The sequence below is a fragment of the Peromyscus leucopus genome, chromosome 2 (assembly GCF_004664715.2).
Source record: "Peromyscus leucopus breed LL Stock chromosome 2, UCI_PerLeu_2.1, whole genome shotgun sequence".
Taxonomy (NCBI): domain Eukaryota; kingdom Metazoa; phylum Chordata; class Mammalia; order Rodentia; family Cricetidae; genus Peromyscus; species Peromyscus leucopus.
In genome coordinates, this window is record NC_051064.1 from 101,484,372 (window position 1) to 101,498,650 (window position 14,279).

The 14,279-nt window shown below is 41.3% G+C and overlaps 1 protein-coding gene across 1 annotated transcript in view; it reads left to right on the plus strand.

Annotated features, from left to right (window-relative positions):
• The window catches only part of Patj (PATJ crumbs cell polarity complex component), a 332,069-nt gene that overhangs the window by 130,093 nt on the left and 187,697 nt on the right, over positions 1-14,279 (plus strand). The window contains 3 exon segments of the mRNA XM_028870280.2: positions 710-820; positions 5,940-6,017; positions 10,090-10,189. Coding sequence (XP_028726113.1) covers positions 710-820; positions 5,940-6,017; positions 10,090-10,189 — 289 coding nt within the window.

Sequence of the window (14,279 nt, forward strand, 5' to 3'; positions counted from 1 at the left end):
TTCCCACCATCAACCATTGCCATCTCGAACTATGGCATCTGTCAGGAGAACACTTGAATTCATCCTTCAGTCCTGCTCTTTATGCCCTTAAAACAAAGCACTCACCTCCCTCCTGACTAAAACCCACCCCAACAACTAAGGCATTTCTCTGTTCTGGATTTGAAGCCCTGGTTCTGTGCTCTTTGAGAACTGTGGGCCTGCTATTAAGTTAGGCTCTCTCAGTTTCCATAATAAGCAGATAGAAACACTTTTAGTAAAAGAACCTGTACATGTTTGGATGCTCTTTTTGTTTACACCAATTGAGAACTATTCAGTTTCTGGATTGTAATAATAGTTTACGGAGAGACAGTAAAAGTTCAGAAGGTTCCTCACTCCCACTCAGAATCAGGCTTCTGTTACATATTGCCCTGTGCTATTGCAGAGACGTCACTGGAATGGAACCTTACCAGCTCCCAGGTTAGGGTCATTATTTGAGAGCGAGACCATTGTTATACTGGAACTGTCCTCTTTGCCCCAGGGGGAGACATTATTTTTCTTATCAGAGTGGGAAACAGTAGAGCATTCCATGCATGGTTCTTTCTACTTCCTGGTTGTGGTCTCACTCATTAGTTCTGGCTTTTCTCACACACAGGATGATGCACATGAACCTGAGCTAATCTGTCCACAATCTGGTGCCTTTCTAATCAGAATGCCATCTTCTGTGTTTTAGGTATCCGGCATAGACCTGCAGAATGCCTCCCATGCAGAAGCCGTGGAGGCCATCAAGAATGCAGGAAACCCTGTGGTGTTCGTGGTACAGAGCCTGTCATCCACCCCAAGGGTCAGTTCTGCTTCCTGTTTCAACACAATTACTCTTTTCACCTCTGCTAACCTTTGTCTCCCAGTATTTCCACCTTCTCACTGTTCCTTGGTTTTACTGATAGAAAAAGTATTAACTCAATACAGAGTTATCTTTTTCCTTCAGTTTCGTTTTTTAGGCCCAGTTTTGATCTGCTGGCCAACATTGCGTCATGACACTGTACATTAGTTCAAACAGGCCTGAGAATCACGCAGTCCTGACTCTGTTCCCTCCTGGCCTGCTTGCCATCTCTGCCATCACAGCGACACACTACCACACTTTTCTTAGTTATTTTGAAGTTAAAAGGGGTCAGGTATAAAGCCTGTAGAGGGGCCATCAGGGGTTTGCATGTGTGAATCGTGTAAATACGGAAACATTGTCGGTGCTGTGTGGTATAGTAACTGCTCATTCAATGGAACTGGAACTCTGACACTAAGGTGTCAGTGGCAGGTTGTATATTTCCCAATAGCTTACATCCTAGAAATGGAAGCAATATGTACTTCTGAACAGTCGAAAAGCGCTATAGCTAACAGTATTTCCTGTGTCTCGGTACTGTAATGTAGTCCTTCAGGGAATACAGATGATAATACTTGTGTGGAGAACAGGACAAGTGGATCACCAGGTATCCCAGCACCCCAGCTTTGACGGGGTGCTTTGAATGCAGGAGAGCAGTTTCTGCATCGTGGGCGGCCACCATGCTCACAGTGGGCAGCTCTGCTGTTGGCCATGCACCCCCACTGTGCCTTCCGTCCTCACCCCAGCAAGACTAACTGAGAGAGTGAACTGTATAAAATCCTCCCATTTTCATATGATTTGAGATTCAATTTGGCTTTTTGGATTCCAATTTTTAACCTGTGTTTTATAATCTTGAGAATGTCATTGTGACTATGCTTTTATTCCTAAAACTGTGATCAGTAGGAAATTTAGCCAGATAATTCTTTGCCAAATGGTACTTCCAAAGAAACAATTGTGAGTGAAAATGAGTCATCCAGGATATACATTATGTGGCCAACCTTAAGTGCCCTGCTGAAAAATATTTAGAACATTTGAATATGTTATAGACTCAACTAAAAATGTCAGGCCTCTAGCAGCTTTCTCTAGTGAGCTGAGATATGAGGGTTTTCATGGATGACATAAATTTGGCTATAAAAACAGGAGCATCTCCTCTACAACCTCCCATGCCCATGCCACTTGGTCCAGGAAGCAGAGCAGGCTGCCACACTGTAGCCTCTGGCCTCCAGCCTTGAGTGGATGCTAACTGATGGTGTTGGTCACCAGGCTGACTTGCTCTGCTTTTAACCTGGGTCAGCACAGAGTAATTCCTGAGCCAGTGACACAAACCAAGTTTTATGCCTTTGCTAAAGGGTTTGGCTTGAATGTTGGCACAAGTCCTCAGGCAGAGGGTGGCAGACGCAGAGAGTACCTCACGGTTTCATTGCTTTCTCAGTTTGCAGAACTAACCCTGGAACTCTGGGGCTTCATGCCTGATGGCGCTGTCCTCCTAGCTACTCCTCCCCACCCTTCCAAAGTGAATTTTATGAAATTAGTCCCCAGTGCGAGGGATCAGCCCAGAGTCTCTCACATGCTAGGCACGCACCCTCCCCGACCTTCCACCTTCAGCCCCTAATTTTTATTTGAGACCAAGTCTTACTGAATTGTCCAGGCTAGTCTCAAACTCCTGACCCTCCGGCCTCCCACATAGCTAGGACTACAAGTGTGACCCACCTTACCTGCTATCTTAAACATTTTGACCAGTTCACACTAAATTTTTAACTTTAAAAGATTTCCTAATGCTGTGCCACTCAAAGGACTAATTTGTAAAAGTGTTTTTGTGCTGAAACACTTCCCAATACTGTCAGCCACACAGTGGTTCATGTACTACATAAACACCAGCATGAACACATCCCTTTCTGTGAACCTTTGAATCCCAGCTCTGTGTACAGCACTTACGTCACCTAGCAACTGTTCATTTGTGATCAGAGTCTATGCTTCATACTGCATTTCTCTTTGGAAAGTTTCTATGCCGAGGCAATTTTTTTCCATATAATAACGTAAGTACTTTTGATAGTAGCATTGTGTGTATTTTCTCATATCCCCACTCTACCGCCACTTCCTACAACAAAAAAACCTTTTGAAATTGTAGCCACCTCCTCAGCCATCCCTTATGCATCATTAAGAATTAAAATTGAAATTGAACTTCATCTCTAAGCACTTAGTGAGTACGGCTACGTACTAGATCATCTAATTTCCCCAGAAGCAGTGTGATGTGCTGTCTTCTTCCAGCGCCCTGGCTGTGCTTCCTTATCATGTGGCTTTAGAACGGTACCCTTCATTTGGTGCATGCACATTTTCCATGTTAACCGTATAAATTCATTTTTCACTGTTACGTGAAATGCATGGTCTTCTATTTTCCTATAGGAGGTAGTGCTTTTGGTGAGCATTTTTTTCCTGAGTTTGCAATGATTAGCATACACAGTACCATGTCTTCACTATTCAGAATGTAGACATCATGAGAAGCAGCTGGCACCGCTCAGATCACAGCTTCTGCATGCCTCTTGTCTCTGCCTGCTTTTGTCATGGGCGGAAGTAGACCCCAGTTTTTCCGTTTCTGGATCCTGGCAAGACTCATCTGCCCAGAGCCTGTGACCTTGTACTCTAGCAGATTGTTAGTGTATGTAAGGAAGACAGAGGCGCAGAGCACAGTGCTCCTGCGGAAGCTCTGGCTGGATAAAAAGTTATCGCTGGAGCTGGAGAGAGGCTGGGAGCACTTGTTGCTCTTGCAGAGGACCCAGGTTTGGTTCCTAGTACCCATGGTGGGCAGCTCACAGCTGCCTGTAACACCCTCTTCTAGCCTGTGAGGGCACAGACACGCACACACATATACATGGTGGCACAGACACGTGGACACAAGTGCACATGGACACGAATGCACACATATGCACAGACACACACATATGAATAAAAGTAGGTCTTTTGAAGAACTTAGTACAGTTGCTTTTATTGAAGTGAAACATTTCTAAGACCTTACTAATTCTTAATTTGTTATAGTAAAAGTGAATAAAATTTCATTTTAAATTGCATTTAGATCTGCCGGGCGTTGTTGGCGCACGCCTTTAATCCCAGCACTCGGAAGGCAGAGCCAGGCGGATCTCTGTGAGTTCGAGGCACCTGGCTACAAGTGAACTCCAGGAAAGGCGCAAAGCTACACAGAGAAACCCTGTCTCGAAAAACCAAAAAAAAAAAAAATTGCATTTAGATCAAAGTGGTTAATTTTGTTTGTTTGTTTGTTTTTAATATTCTCTAGACAGGCAGTTCCTTTAATTTTCTGAAAAAGGGTTTTTTTTCCCCTACTTTCATGTCAGCCACTAGGTTTTATGTGATAATTATTTCTGTTGGCAATTTGAAGTGTCTCCAGACCATTACTAATGGTGAGGAGTATAGCTTAGGAGTAGAGTGTCTAACGTGGCTCTGGATTCAATCTCTAGGACTAGAAAAAAAAAATCACTAAAAATACTATATTTCCCTAAGGTGTCTCATGGATAGCATTCCAAAGAGACATTATTTGGAAGTAGCAGCCACATGCCAGAGACAGCTGCTGCAGAGGGAGAGCCAGGAGAACGAGCCAGCTCCTAGGTGTACCTTTAGCCGAGCATGGTGGTTCACCAACACACTGGAGGCCAGCTTGGGCTACACAGAGTTCTAAGTAGCCCTGGAGTAATGAGTGAGGTCTAATCTCAAAAAAACAAACAAAAAAAAAAAAAATCAACCAAACAAAATAAGAAAGCTATGCTATCAGCATCAGTAAAATTTAAAATTGTTTTTATAAAATTGAACTTCATGGGCTAGAGAGATGGCTCAGTGGTTAAGAAACTGGGTGCTCTTGCATAGGACCTGGGTACAATTCCCAGTGCCCATACAGTGGTTCACAGCTGCCTGTAATTCCTGTTCCAGAGGATCTGGTGCCATCTTCTGAACTCCATGGAGACCAGGCACACATATAGCAAACAGACATAACATGCAGGCAAACCATTCATACAATAAAGAATAAAATAAATATATAAAATGAAAAAAAAAACTTAAACTTCATTCATTTATAAATACTTATTGAATGCAACTATGTATCAGACCCATCTGCCAACCACAGAAATTACAAAAAATATCATCCAATTCCTTCTCTCATTGGATAGTAGGAATAAATTTGTAATTTATCCTTCTGCTAATAGTGATAGTTAGATATTATCAATCCATGATATCTGCTAAATAACATATTTCTGCTGGGAGTTCTGAAGTCAAATAAATGAGGATGCCTATGTTCTAGCATCTCACTTAAGTCATCACTGCAATTTCCTTTGCAGAATGAGATGTTTAAATGACAGTGGTCTAACTTTGTAGTTTTCTCTGTCTTCACCTTACACACAAATCTTTAATGTATTTGCTCTGGTGACATGATTTTATAATGCATATTTTCCCTGCTTTACCTACTTTTACTGATTGCCTTGAATTGAACTTCTCATATATTTACCTTGAGATGAAGTCACCAGGTTCATTAAGTCTTTACTGTCTAAAAACACATAAACAAAGGCTGGAGATTGCTCAGTGCCAAGCATGGCATGAGCCATGGCACTGATTAATAAACAGACAAACAGGAATGTATCAAAGCCCAGTGCATGGCCCCCACCGTCACAGCCCTCACCTGTTATCCTCAACTGAGAAGATGATGTGCAAAGTAAATTGTAGACCAACCTGAGCTGCAGAGAGTAAATTCACCTGCACCACCCTAATCAGGAAGGTGGGAAGAGAAGGGGACATCCCCACCACCACCACCACGCACACACATACACGCTGTATGTGGTCCTGGTTGTCCTGAAACTTACTCAAATAGATCCTTATGCCTCCGCCTTTGGAGTGCTGGATTAAAGGCATTCACACTTTTTGTTTTCTTTTGAAACATTGTGTCTCCCAAGCTAGCCTTGAACTCACTGTGTCATTCACAGCCTCACAAGTGCTAGGATTATGGGTGTGTACCATCACACCAAGTTTAGAAAAAGACATTTGAGCTTGCTCATCCTTCCTTCTTTCCCCCTCTCTTTGGTGGTGGTAGGTCATCCCAAGTGTGCATAACAAAGGCAAACCACCTGCCAGGAACCAGGATCAAGACACTCAAGAAAGAAGAGCAAAGGTAAGCCAAGCCTCTCCAGCTTCTGAGGACTGCTTTTGGTTTCTTTGTGCCTAGCTGAACAGTGGTGGGTGAGAGCGGCCAGGTGTCCTGTGGGTTTCTACTGGGTATGAACCTGGTTCTTGACACGATGAAGCAGGGACCAGGTGAGGTATAGGTCAAGTGGCCCGTGAAGACAGCCAAGGACATCTGTGGCTCTCTTTCCTGTTTGGTTCTGCAGACTGGCTAGCCATTCCCAGAGCATGCTGCTCACAATTGGAAGTTTTCATTTACATATTGCTTTTCCCTAAGAAGATTCACATCAAAATTTATCTCTACTGGGAAAAAATTGCTTTCATAATCAGTTAGAATTAATCACCCATTTTGTTTTCCTGCATTTGTTCTAATAGAATTTATTAACCTAAAAATTATCTTAGGGTATGGTATCAGGTAGGATGAGTCTTCATTTTTTACCCCATCAATGCAATTGGCTCATTATTTTAAAATAGGACTTGGTGGGCAAAATAGGATTTATAGTGCAAGTCTGTCCTGGCTGGAGTTGTAGGAGGAGGCCATACTTCTGAGCTTGCTCTTTAGTCAGTCTGTCTATCCCTACATGCTCTGCTCCTCAGTTATTGGTGCCTGGCAATCAATCTAGTATGCCAGGGGAGTGGTTTGTTTGTATGTTTGTTTTTTCTTTTTTCCACATCTCACCTTTTAGTTGCCTAGTATATTTTTCTCTCTATGAAATTATTTCTGTTCATTGATGTTCATAATCCAGAAAAGTATAAAACTTTGATTTTTTTTCCCCTAGAAATGCTGCATTTTGCTGGTGAGATTGTATTGCTTTCTAACTTATTTCAGTTTATAATCAGATTGCTGTTTGTATAATATTACTGTTTGGGAATTTGTTGAGAGAATTCTCAAATCACTTTGATCATGTGAATCTTGATTTGTATTTTTTTTTTTTTTTTGTTTGTTTGCTTGCTTGTTCTTCTTTTTCTAAGAGGGTCTTGTGTAGTCTAGGCTGTCTTTGAATTCACTGTCTAGCTCAGAGAGGCCTTGATCCTACTACCTCCGTCTCCCAATGCTAAGATTATAGGAACATCTAGCACACATGTCTTTGAATCTGGATTCTCACATAAAAACGTTTCTCCGGGGTTAAGAAGATGTAGAGCTACTGCAGGAGAGCTGAGTTCAGTTCCAGGCACCCATGTCTGACCACTCAGAGCTGTCTACAACTAGAGCACCTGGAGGATCCCAGGCTTCTGGCCTCCACAACTCCTGAACTCAAATGCACAGGGCCCCAATGCCTCCACATGCACACTCAGATGATTAGATTCTTATAAAGGTTCTCAGATAATGGTTAAATAACACTAGTTTGTAAACTAATGAGAAAAGGATTATTTTTTGTTTCCACTTTCGGGACTGTTAGGCCTTGTTAAAACACATTGAAATGAGCAGCAAGAACTTTCCTCCAGAGACTCAGCTTCTAGCTGCTGTCTCACTGAGTAGCCCTGTGTTCTGTGCAGACAAAGAAATGCAGACCGCCTATCTGTTTGTCAGAGAACTGTTTCTTTAGCATGAAATCAAACAAGGAACTAATAGGCATGTTGTCTATTGTCAACCAGTGGTCCCCATAGAGCCAGCTTGGAGGGCCTTGTCCTCCCTGATAATCGCAAAAACCAGACTCCATTCATTACTGCTGCTGCTAAGTTACAGCCCAAGTGAGTAGCAGATCAGACTTAACCTTGTAACAAAAGCACACACAGAGACTTGGAAATAAACCACAAAGAATTAGAAAAAAGTGATAGAGTTCTGCCTCTCAGAATTTACTATGTGAGCCACAAAAAAAAAAAAAAAAAAATTAAATAAATGGGTTTAAACAGCTCACGAATTGCATATCCAAGGAATCTCTGTTTAATTAGTTCTGGAAGGTGGGTCTCCTTGAGCATCTCAGTGGGACTTCCAAAACTGTCAGTGTATAATTTAAAAAAAAAAAAAATTAAACAGTGTTCAGAAAACTATGCAAAATGTGCAGGTGCCAAGTATTTATTTAACTCACTAGTGAGAGCAATAAGAGATGGTGAGCCTGGTGCAAGAAATAGAAGAGAATTAAGTAGTCAGATTTAGATACAAAGTTAGTTCATGCCTTACAAGAAAGCTGTAACTTTGGTGCTGTTTTTCATAAAACAAACCATTTGTCTCTCTGCCACATAAAATCGATACTCACTGCTGTCAAGTGAGAATCATTTGCAGTGGTTAGGGTGCACATGCTTGAAATCCTAGAACTTGGGAGGTGGAGTTCAGGGTCATCCTTGGCTACATAGAGAATTAGAGGCCTGCCTGGGCTATAACATGTTGGACTGTGTCTCCAAAAACAAAAAGAATTGCTCCCATCACTGTCATTTTCTGAAAGTTTATCTTTCAGGCAACAGCATGAATAAAGGCAGTTATTTAGACAACTAGCAAATACTTAGGGAGGTCACCATTTGCCTGGGACTAAAGTAGAAGGTGCCATTGGTGTGTCTTGTTCTCTTTCTTGATGGTGTTGTCATTCCTGGCCTCTTCAGCATTGGGAGCTCCAGCCTTCTCCTCACTGGAGGGTTTGGTCGTGTGTACACCCTTCTTTAATGTGCAGCAGGAGGGTGCCTGGAGGACTGGTGTGGTGCTCACCTTAATCCCTGGACTTGAAAGTTAAGCAGAGAGATGTTGGGTTCCAGGCCAGCATGGGTTAGGATGTGCTTACCTGTGTTCTTCTCTCAAGAGTGTTGAATGCAATCAAATAAGCTGGAATTCTTAGCTCTCAATGGCACTTTCAGCCCCTGTCCTTGTTTGAAGGATCATCTTTGACGTTGGATGATGTTGTTCTGAGAAAAGAAGGGGTGTTTTGGCGCTGGATGGGGGGCGGTGTCACTTGATTTTGACTTTTCATTTCAATCACCTTTTTTCCACTTGAAGACTATAGCTGTCACATTCTCACTTGTTTCTTTTTTTTTTTAATTAAATTTTAATAATTTTTTAACTATTTTATGAGCATTGGTGTAAAGGTGTCAGATCTCCTGGAACTGGAGTTACAGACAGTTGTGAGCTGCCATGTGGGTGCTGGGAATAGAACCCTGGTCCTCTGGAAGAGCAGCCAGTGCTCTTAACCGCTGAGCCATCTCTCCATCCCCCTTACTTGTTTCTTAATAAATGTTTCACATTTGACTTCTCTTCATCACTCTTACATTTTAATATTTTGTATTTTCACACACATATGATCACTGATTTCATTAACGTTATACTCAAAGAACGTGGTAGTGCTTTCTTTTATGAATCCCAGGTAGCGCCCTCTATTCTGGAGGAGTTCACTGTGTGGCTTGTTATAATGGGCCAGTGTCCACTCAACAGAGGTATGCCTTACATTAGTGGTTTTGTCAGGTAAAGCATAATTGAATGCACTTTAGTGAAGTCATGTAGGAAGGCAGATCCTAATCTAGTCATTTGGATGCTGTGAAGGGCTTGGGCATCTCAGCTCCTACTCTGCGGTAGCTGGCATCTCTGCAAAGTTTGGCATGTTTTATTTTTTCTCACGTTCAAGAATATGTCTTCATTCTGTGAAGGTAATTTGGCAATAGAATTTTGTTTCACTTTATTTACATGAGTCACATTGTTGTACTATGTTATTTGCTATATAAATTTAGAGCATCCTTATTCAGAAATAATTATTCATTAGAACCACCTCCCTTTTAACATTAAATGTGTATGATCATCTACAAACTCTAAAGAAAATGTACATGGCTTGCTTTTTCATGGGGAAAGAAGTGTGTTCTAAGCAGGGCAGTGTTCTTCCAAGCTGTGCTTTTGAATTTCTACTTGTTACATTGCTGCAGTTATATAAAATTACTTTTATAAAATCATAGGAACTAGAGGAAATAAATTATATTTATTCTACAGTTCTTGTGTTATGGTCGAAGTCAGCTGCAACCAGACTATTTGTGTGTGTGTGTGTGTGTGTGTGTGTGTGTGTGTGTGTGTGTGTGTGCATTTTTGTCACTGAAGAAGAGAATTGTATGAAAATTATTAACCCATTTCTTGAATTTTGCATCTTCAGAGGCATGGAACAGCTCCACCTCCAATGAAACTGCCTCCGCCTTACAGAGCTCCATCTGTGGACAGTGAGGAAAGCGAGGAAGAATTTGCCCTGACCGACAGTGAGTTCCTTTGCATTATTTAGGGTAGATGCAGAATTTATTAAATTATGTTGTCATACCTATTGTGAATCACAAATATAGGACTGTAGGTCTTCAGAAATGTGCATGAGCAAGTGTTAAAAATAAAGTTTTTATCTTTAAATCTCCTGTGGCTATTATTTACTACGCTTTTCTATTTGAAATTAACAAAGGATACTTATGAAAGCCAAGTTGCACAATGCTTTAATTTTACTAATTGATTGTAAAACAAAAATGCTAAGTCCTGGGAGTTGGGGTTCTAACCCTAATAATGTAAGTTGGGCATGGGTGCCAGTACTTGATTGCTGTCCTTGAAAAGAATGCTGACATGCTGTGTGGAAGCACAGATACTCACTGTGTCATGTGAGGCACTCGGAATTTGTTTCATGATTTCATTTTGCAATAGTTGAACCAACTATACATTTGGCAGAGGTTTGCTAGAGGCTCTATTTAAAGAAGTCACTTTTCTTTTGCGTGAACAGTATGTACAGTTAAGCTTGGGTGCCATATATACACTTTCTTTTGTGGGATAAAAAGTAGATAGTGACAGTGCTGTGCAATTTGTGAATGTACAAAAAGCTCTTGACCAACATTTCCAAGGATGAGTTTTGTGTCCTTTGAAATTACACATTGTATCTTACTTTAAAATTGTTCCCTACCATAATAGAGAAAAGTAATTTTATATAAAAATTGAGAGTTGAACGTGGGCTCTGGCAGTTTTTAGAATGTGGCCTTAAACGTGGTCTTTCTTAAGAGTGGTCAGTGCTTCGTGTGGTGATGGTGCAGGGTGAACATCGTAAACAGGCTTCGTTGAGCCACAGAGCCGTCTCCAAAGGGCTTTCCTCTTCCTGTTGCTATTCATGATTAGTAAGCTTTCTTTATTATTTCTATAAGCAGGAATAAATAGAAATGACATATTAAAATGTAACCGATAGGCAAGTTAGCGTTATGAAAGTACGATGTATACTCTGCAGAGCTCTTTGTCTTGCTTCATTTTCACTAGTTAACAAAGCCTGATTGAGTGTGATCCACTGTGTAGAAACAGTATCAGCTGTGAAATGAATCAACAGCCCCTTTTCCCTTGGTGGAGTCACCAGCATACTGGAGTATATGAAGGTTTGGGACACAGCACATAGTGGCAGAGCAGCCTCGTCTCCTGGAGATGCACCCCTTCTGGGTGCTGACAAGCGTGAGCTCACTCTCTTGTTCTCATACAGATAGTAAGGCAGCTGCTTAGAATGCCAATTCTGACCCATCTGTGGCTCACGTTTGCTTATCGGTGGGCATGGATGCCCTACAGTACTCTGCTTCATAGGTCTGTTGTAACAGGCAGAAAAGCGTTTGAAGAACAGTGCCTAGTAAGTACTCTGGTTACCATGTTCCAGGCTTCTTTCTGAGGCATTACTTATATGGCAGCAGTGTGATAGCTGTGACAACTTTCAACACAGAGCAGAGAAACTGGGGTTCAAAGACATAAAGGAATGTGTCGAAGTCATACAGTTAATAAATGGTACGAATGGGGTTCCCACCCAGGCACTGTGTAGAGCTTCGCTGCTGCTTAAAATGCCTTACAGTCCAGACAAAGGAACTAAGTGGTGTGGACTGCTCACTCCACTTTCATGCCATAAGATCTGAGGGACAGCAGCATCCTCCCCAAGTCCTGTGTGCACACACCCATATGCACACGTCAGTGAGGACAGGAAGGACCCCAGTTTACACTAAGTATTGAAAGATTTGTAATTTCTCTTAAATACAGGAACGTTTATTTCATGGTTTCTCCAGCAAATCCATATCCATGTGTCTATGACTCTTCTCTCCATTTCTTTTGTCTGTGATGTTTTTCATTCTCAGTGTTTACGCCCTTCTCATCCTTTTTTTTTTTTTTTTTTTGGTTTTTCGAGACAGAGTTTCTCTGTGTAGCTTTGCGCCTTTCCTGGAGCTCACTTGGTAGCCCAGGCTGGCCTCGAACTCACAGAGATCCGCCTGCCTCTGCCTCCTGAGTGCTGGGATTAAAGGCGTGCGCCACCACCACCCGGCCACCCTTCTCATCTTACACAATTGATTTCACTGTTAACCTCCAGAAATGCTGAATAGCTCACACACCTTGCTGACAAACTAAGCCACTGGTATCCTGCACTCCATTTAGAATAGATCTCAGGAGTTTTCTTTATTCTGTAACTCTTACAAATTTAATATTTTGCTCATCTGGCCTAAACTAAAAGTCAGTCAGGTTACTGTTTATCTCAATTTTACTGTTCCAGAACTCAATTATTTACATTTTATGAAATATATTCCATAACAATTCCCAAAGTCTGTGCTGGAAGTTCATGGTTCAAATTCAACTGTTGCTTCACAAGGCAGTGCTGATTTATAAGAAAGATCTCAGACATGAGATTCAGGACTGCAAAGCCCACTGACGGCTTTGTTAGTTAGTTCTGGAGTTCATGTAGATAAGGTTTGTTGGATGGATGTTATACGTGAGTGGATACTATTGAGGAGTAGTGGGAAAGTAGCTGAGAGTGTTTTGTCATGAGCTAGTGTTCTAATGAAGGAGAAAAGTGACAAATAATAAGCTACTTTAATAGTGATTGGCATTGAGTAAAATACAGTGGAAGTAAAAATTAAATAGAAGATAAAATACAAAAAGTAGTATGAGAAAAGTCAGGCCATTTTACGAGACTACATGAAGTAGAATGGTTCAGAGACTAAGATAGGATCCTTGTGACATGGAGTTAAGTGTGGCTCATGCAGTCTTCAGATAGTTGAAAATAACTGAAACCCTGCCCTTCATCAACCTCTTAACTGTCCATCCCTGTGAGAAAACACCTGAGAAAGTCACCTTCTAAGAGGAAAAGGCTTCTTTTCTGATTAGGTCCCTTCACCCTGTTGATCTGAGCCCGTGTCTGTGTAGCTCATCAGTTAGGAACATTTGACTCAAGAGTTGGTCAAATTGTAGAGGATAGAAGAGAGGGAGGTCAGGGCGAGGAAATGAGACACCTGAGGGGTGTGGAATAAGAGAAAGAGGAGAACCTGAGTTCCAGTATCCTTTATGAGCACACCCTCAGCACCTGACTTTAGCTCCTACCTAGACTGTAGAGAGAGCTTCCCAACAGGCTGTAGACTGGCTGCCATGCCTTTAACAAATGGGACTTTTGTTTTTTAGATTTATTTATTTAATTTTATGTTTATGAATGTATGTACCACAACTATATATGCCTGATGTCCACAGAATTCAGAAGAGGGTCTTGGATCCCCTAGAAATGGAGTTATGGATGTTAATGAAGCAGCATGTGGGTGCACAGATCTAACATGAGTCCTCTGCAAAAGCAGCAAGTGTTCTTAACTACTGAGCTATTTCTCCAGCCCTAACAAATGGGATTTTGAAAGACATGCAATGTCTAAACCATGATAACGGTACAGATGCTTGTGTAGAAATATGCATGTGTATTTGAGACAAAAGTTGCACAAATACTGCTTTACAATGTGATGAATTTTGTTCTTTTTTTATACCTTTTTTTTTTGGTTTTTAAGTGTTGTTATAATTGGATTTGTTTAATGACCTACATTTTGAGAAATGTTAATCTAGCTAGCTTTCAAATTTCAGAGTTCATCAAAAACTCTTGTGAAGGAAGATTGGCAAGGCATTGATTAATAGTCCTACCCACAGACTCAAGAGTCCTTAGATGTAGGAGGACCTAAACATTAGTATCTCTAAATAATTCTCTGCTAATTCTACCACTTCAGACCCAAGAACCACCTTTTGAAAACCTACTGATAGGGGCACTACAGTCATGGGAGCTGATGAATTTACTTAAGAATAATGTGATGGCTTAAGAGATTGCAGAGCAGTTAAGTGTACATACTAAATGGGCCTGAGTTTGGTTTCTAGCATCCATGCTGGACAGCTCACACTCACCTGTAGCTTCAGTTCCTGGGGGATTCAATGACTCTGGTCTCTGTAAGCACCTGCACTCAAATTCATATATCTACACATACATATAATTAAAAATTTTATGAGGGATAGCACCTGCCTAGTGACCCAGCAAGGCAGTTTCCAGCGAACATTTCCATG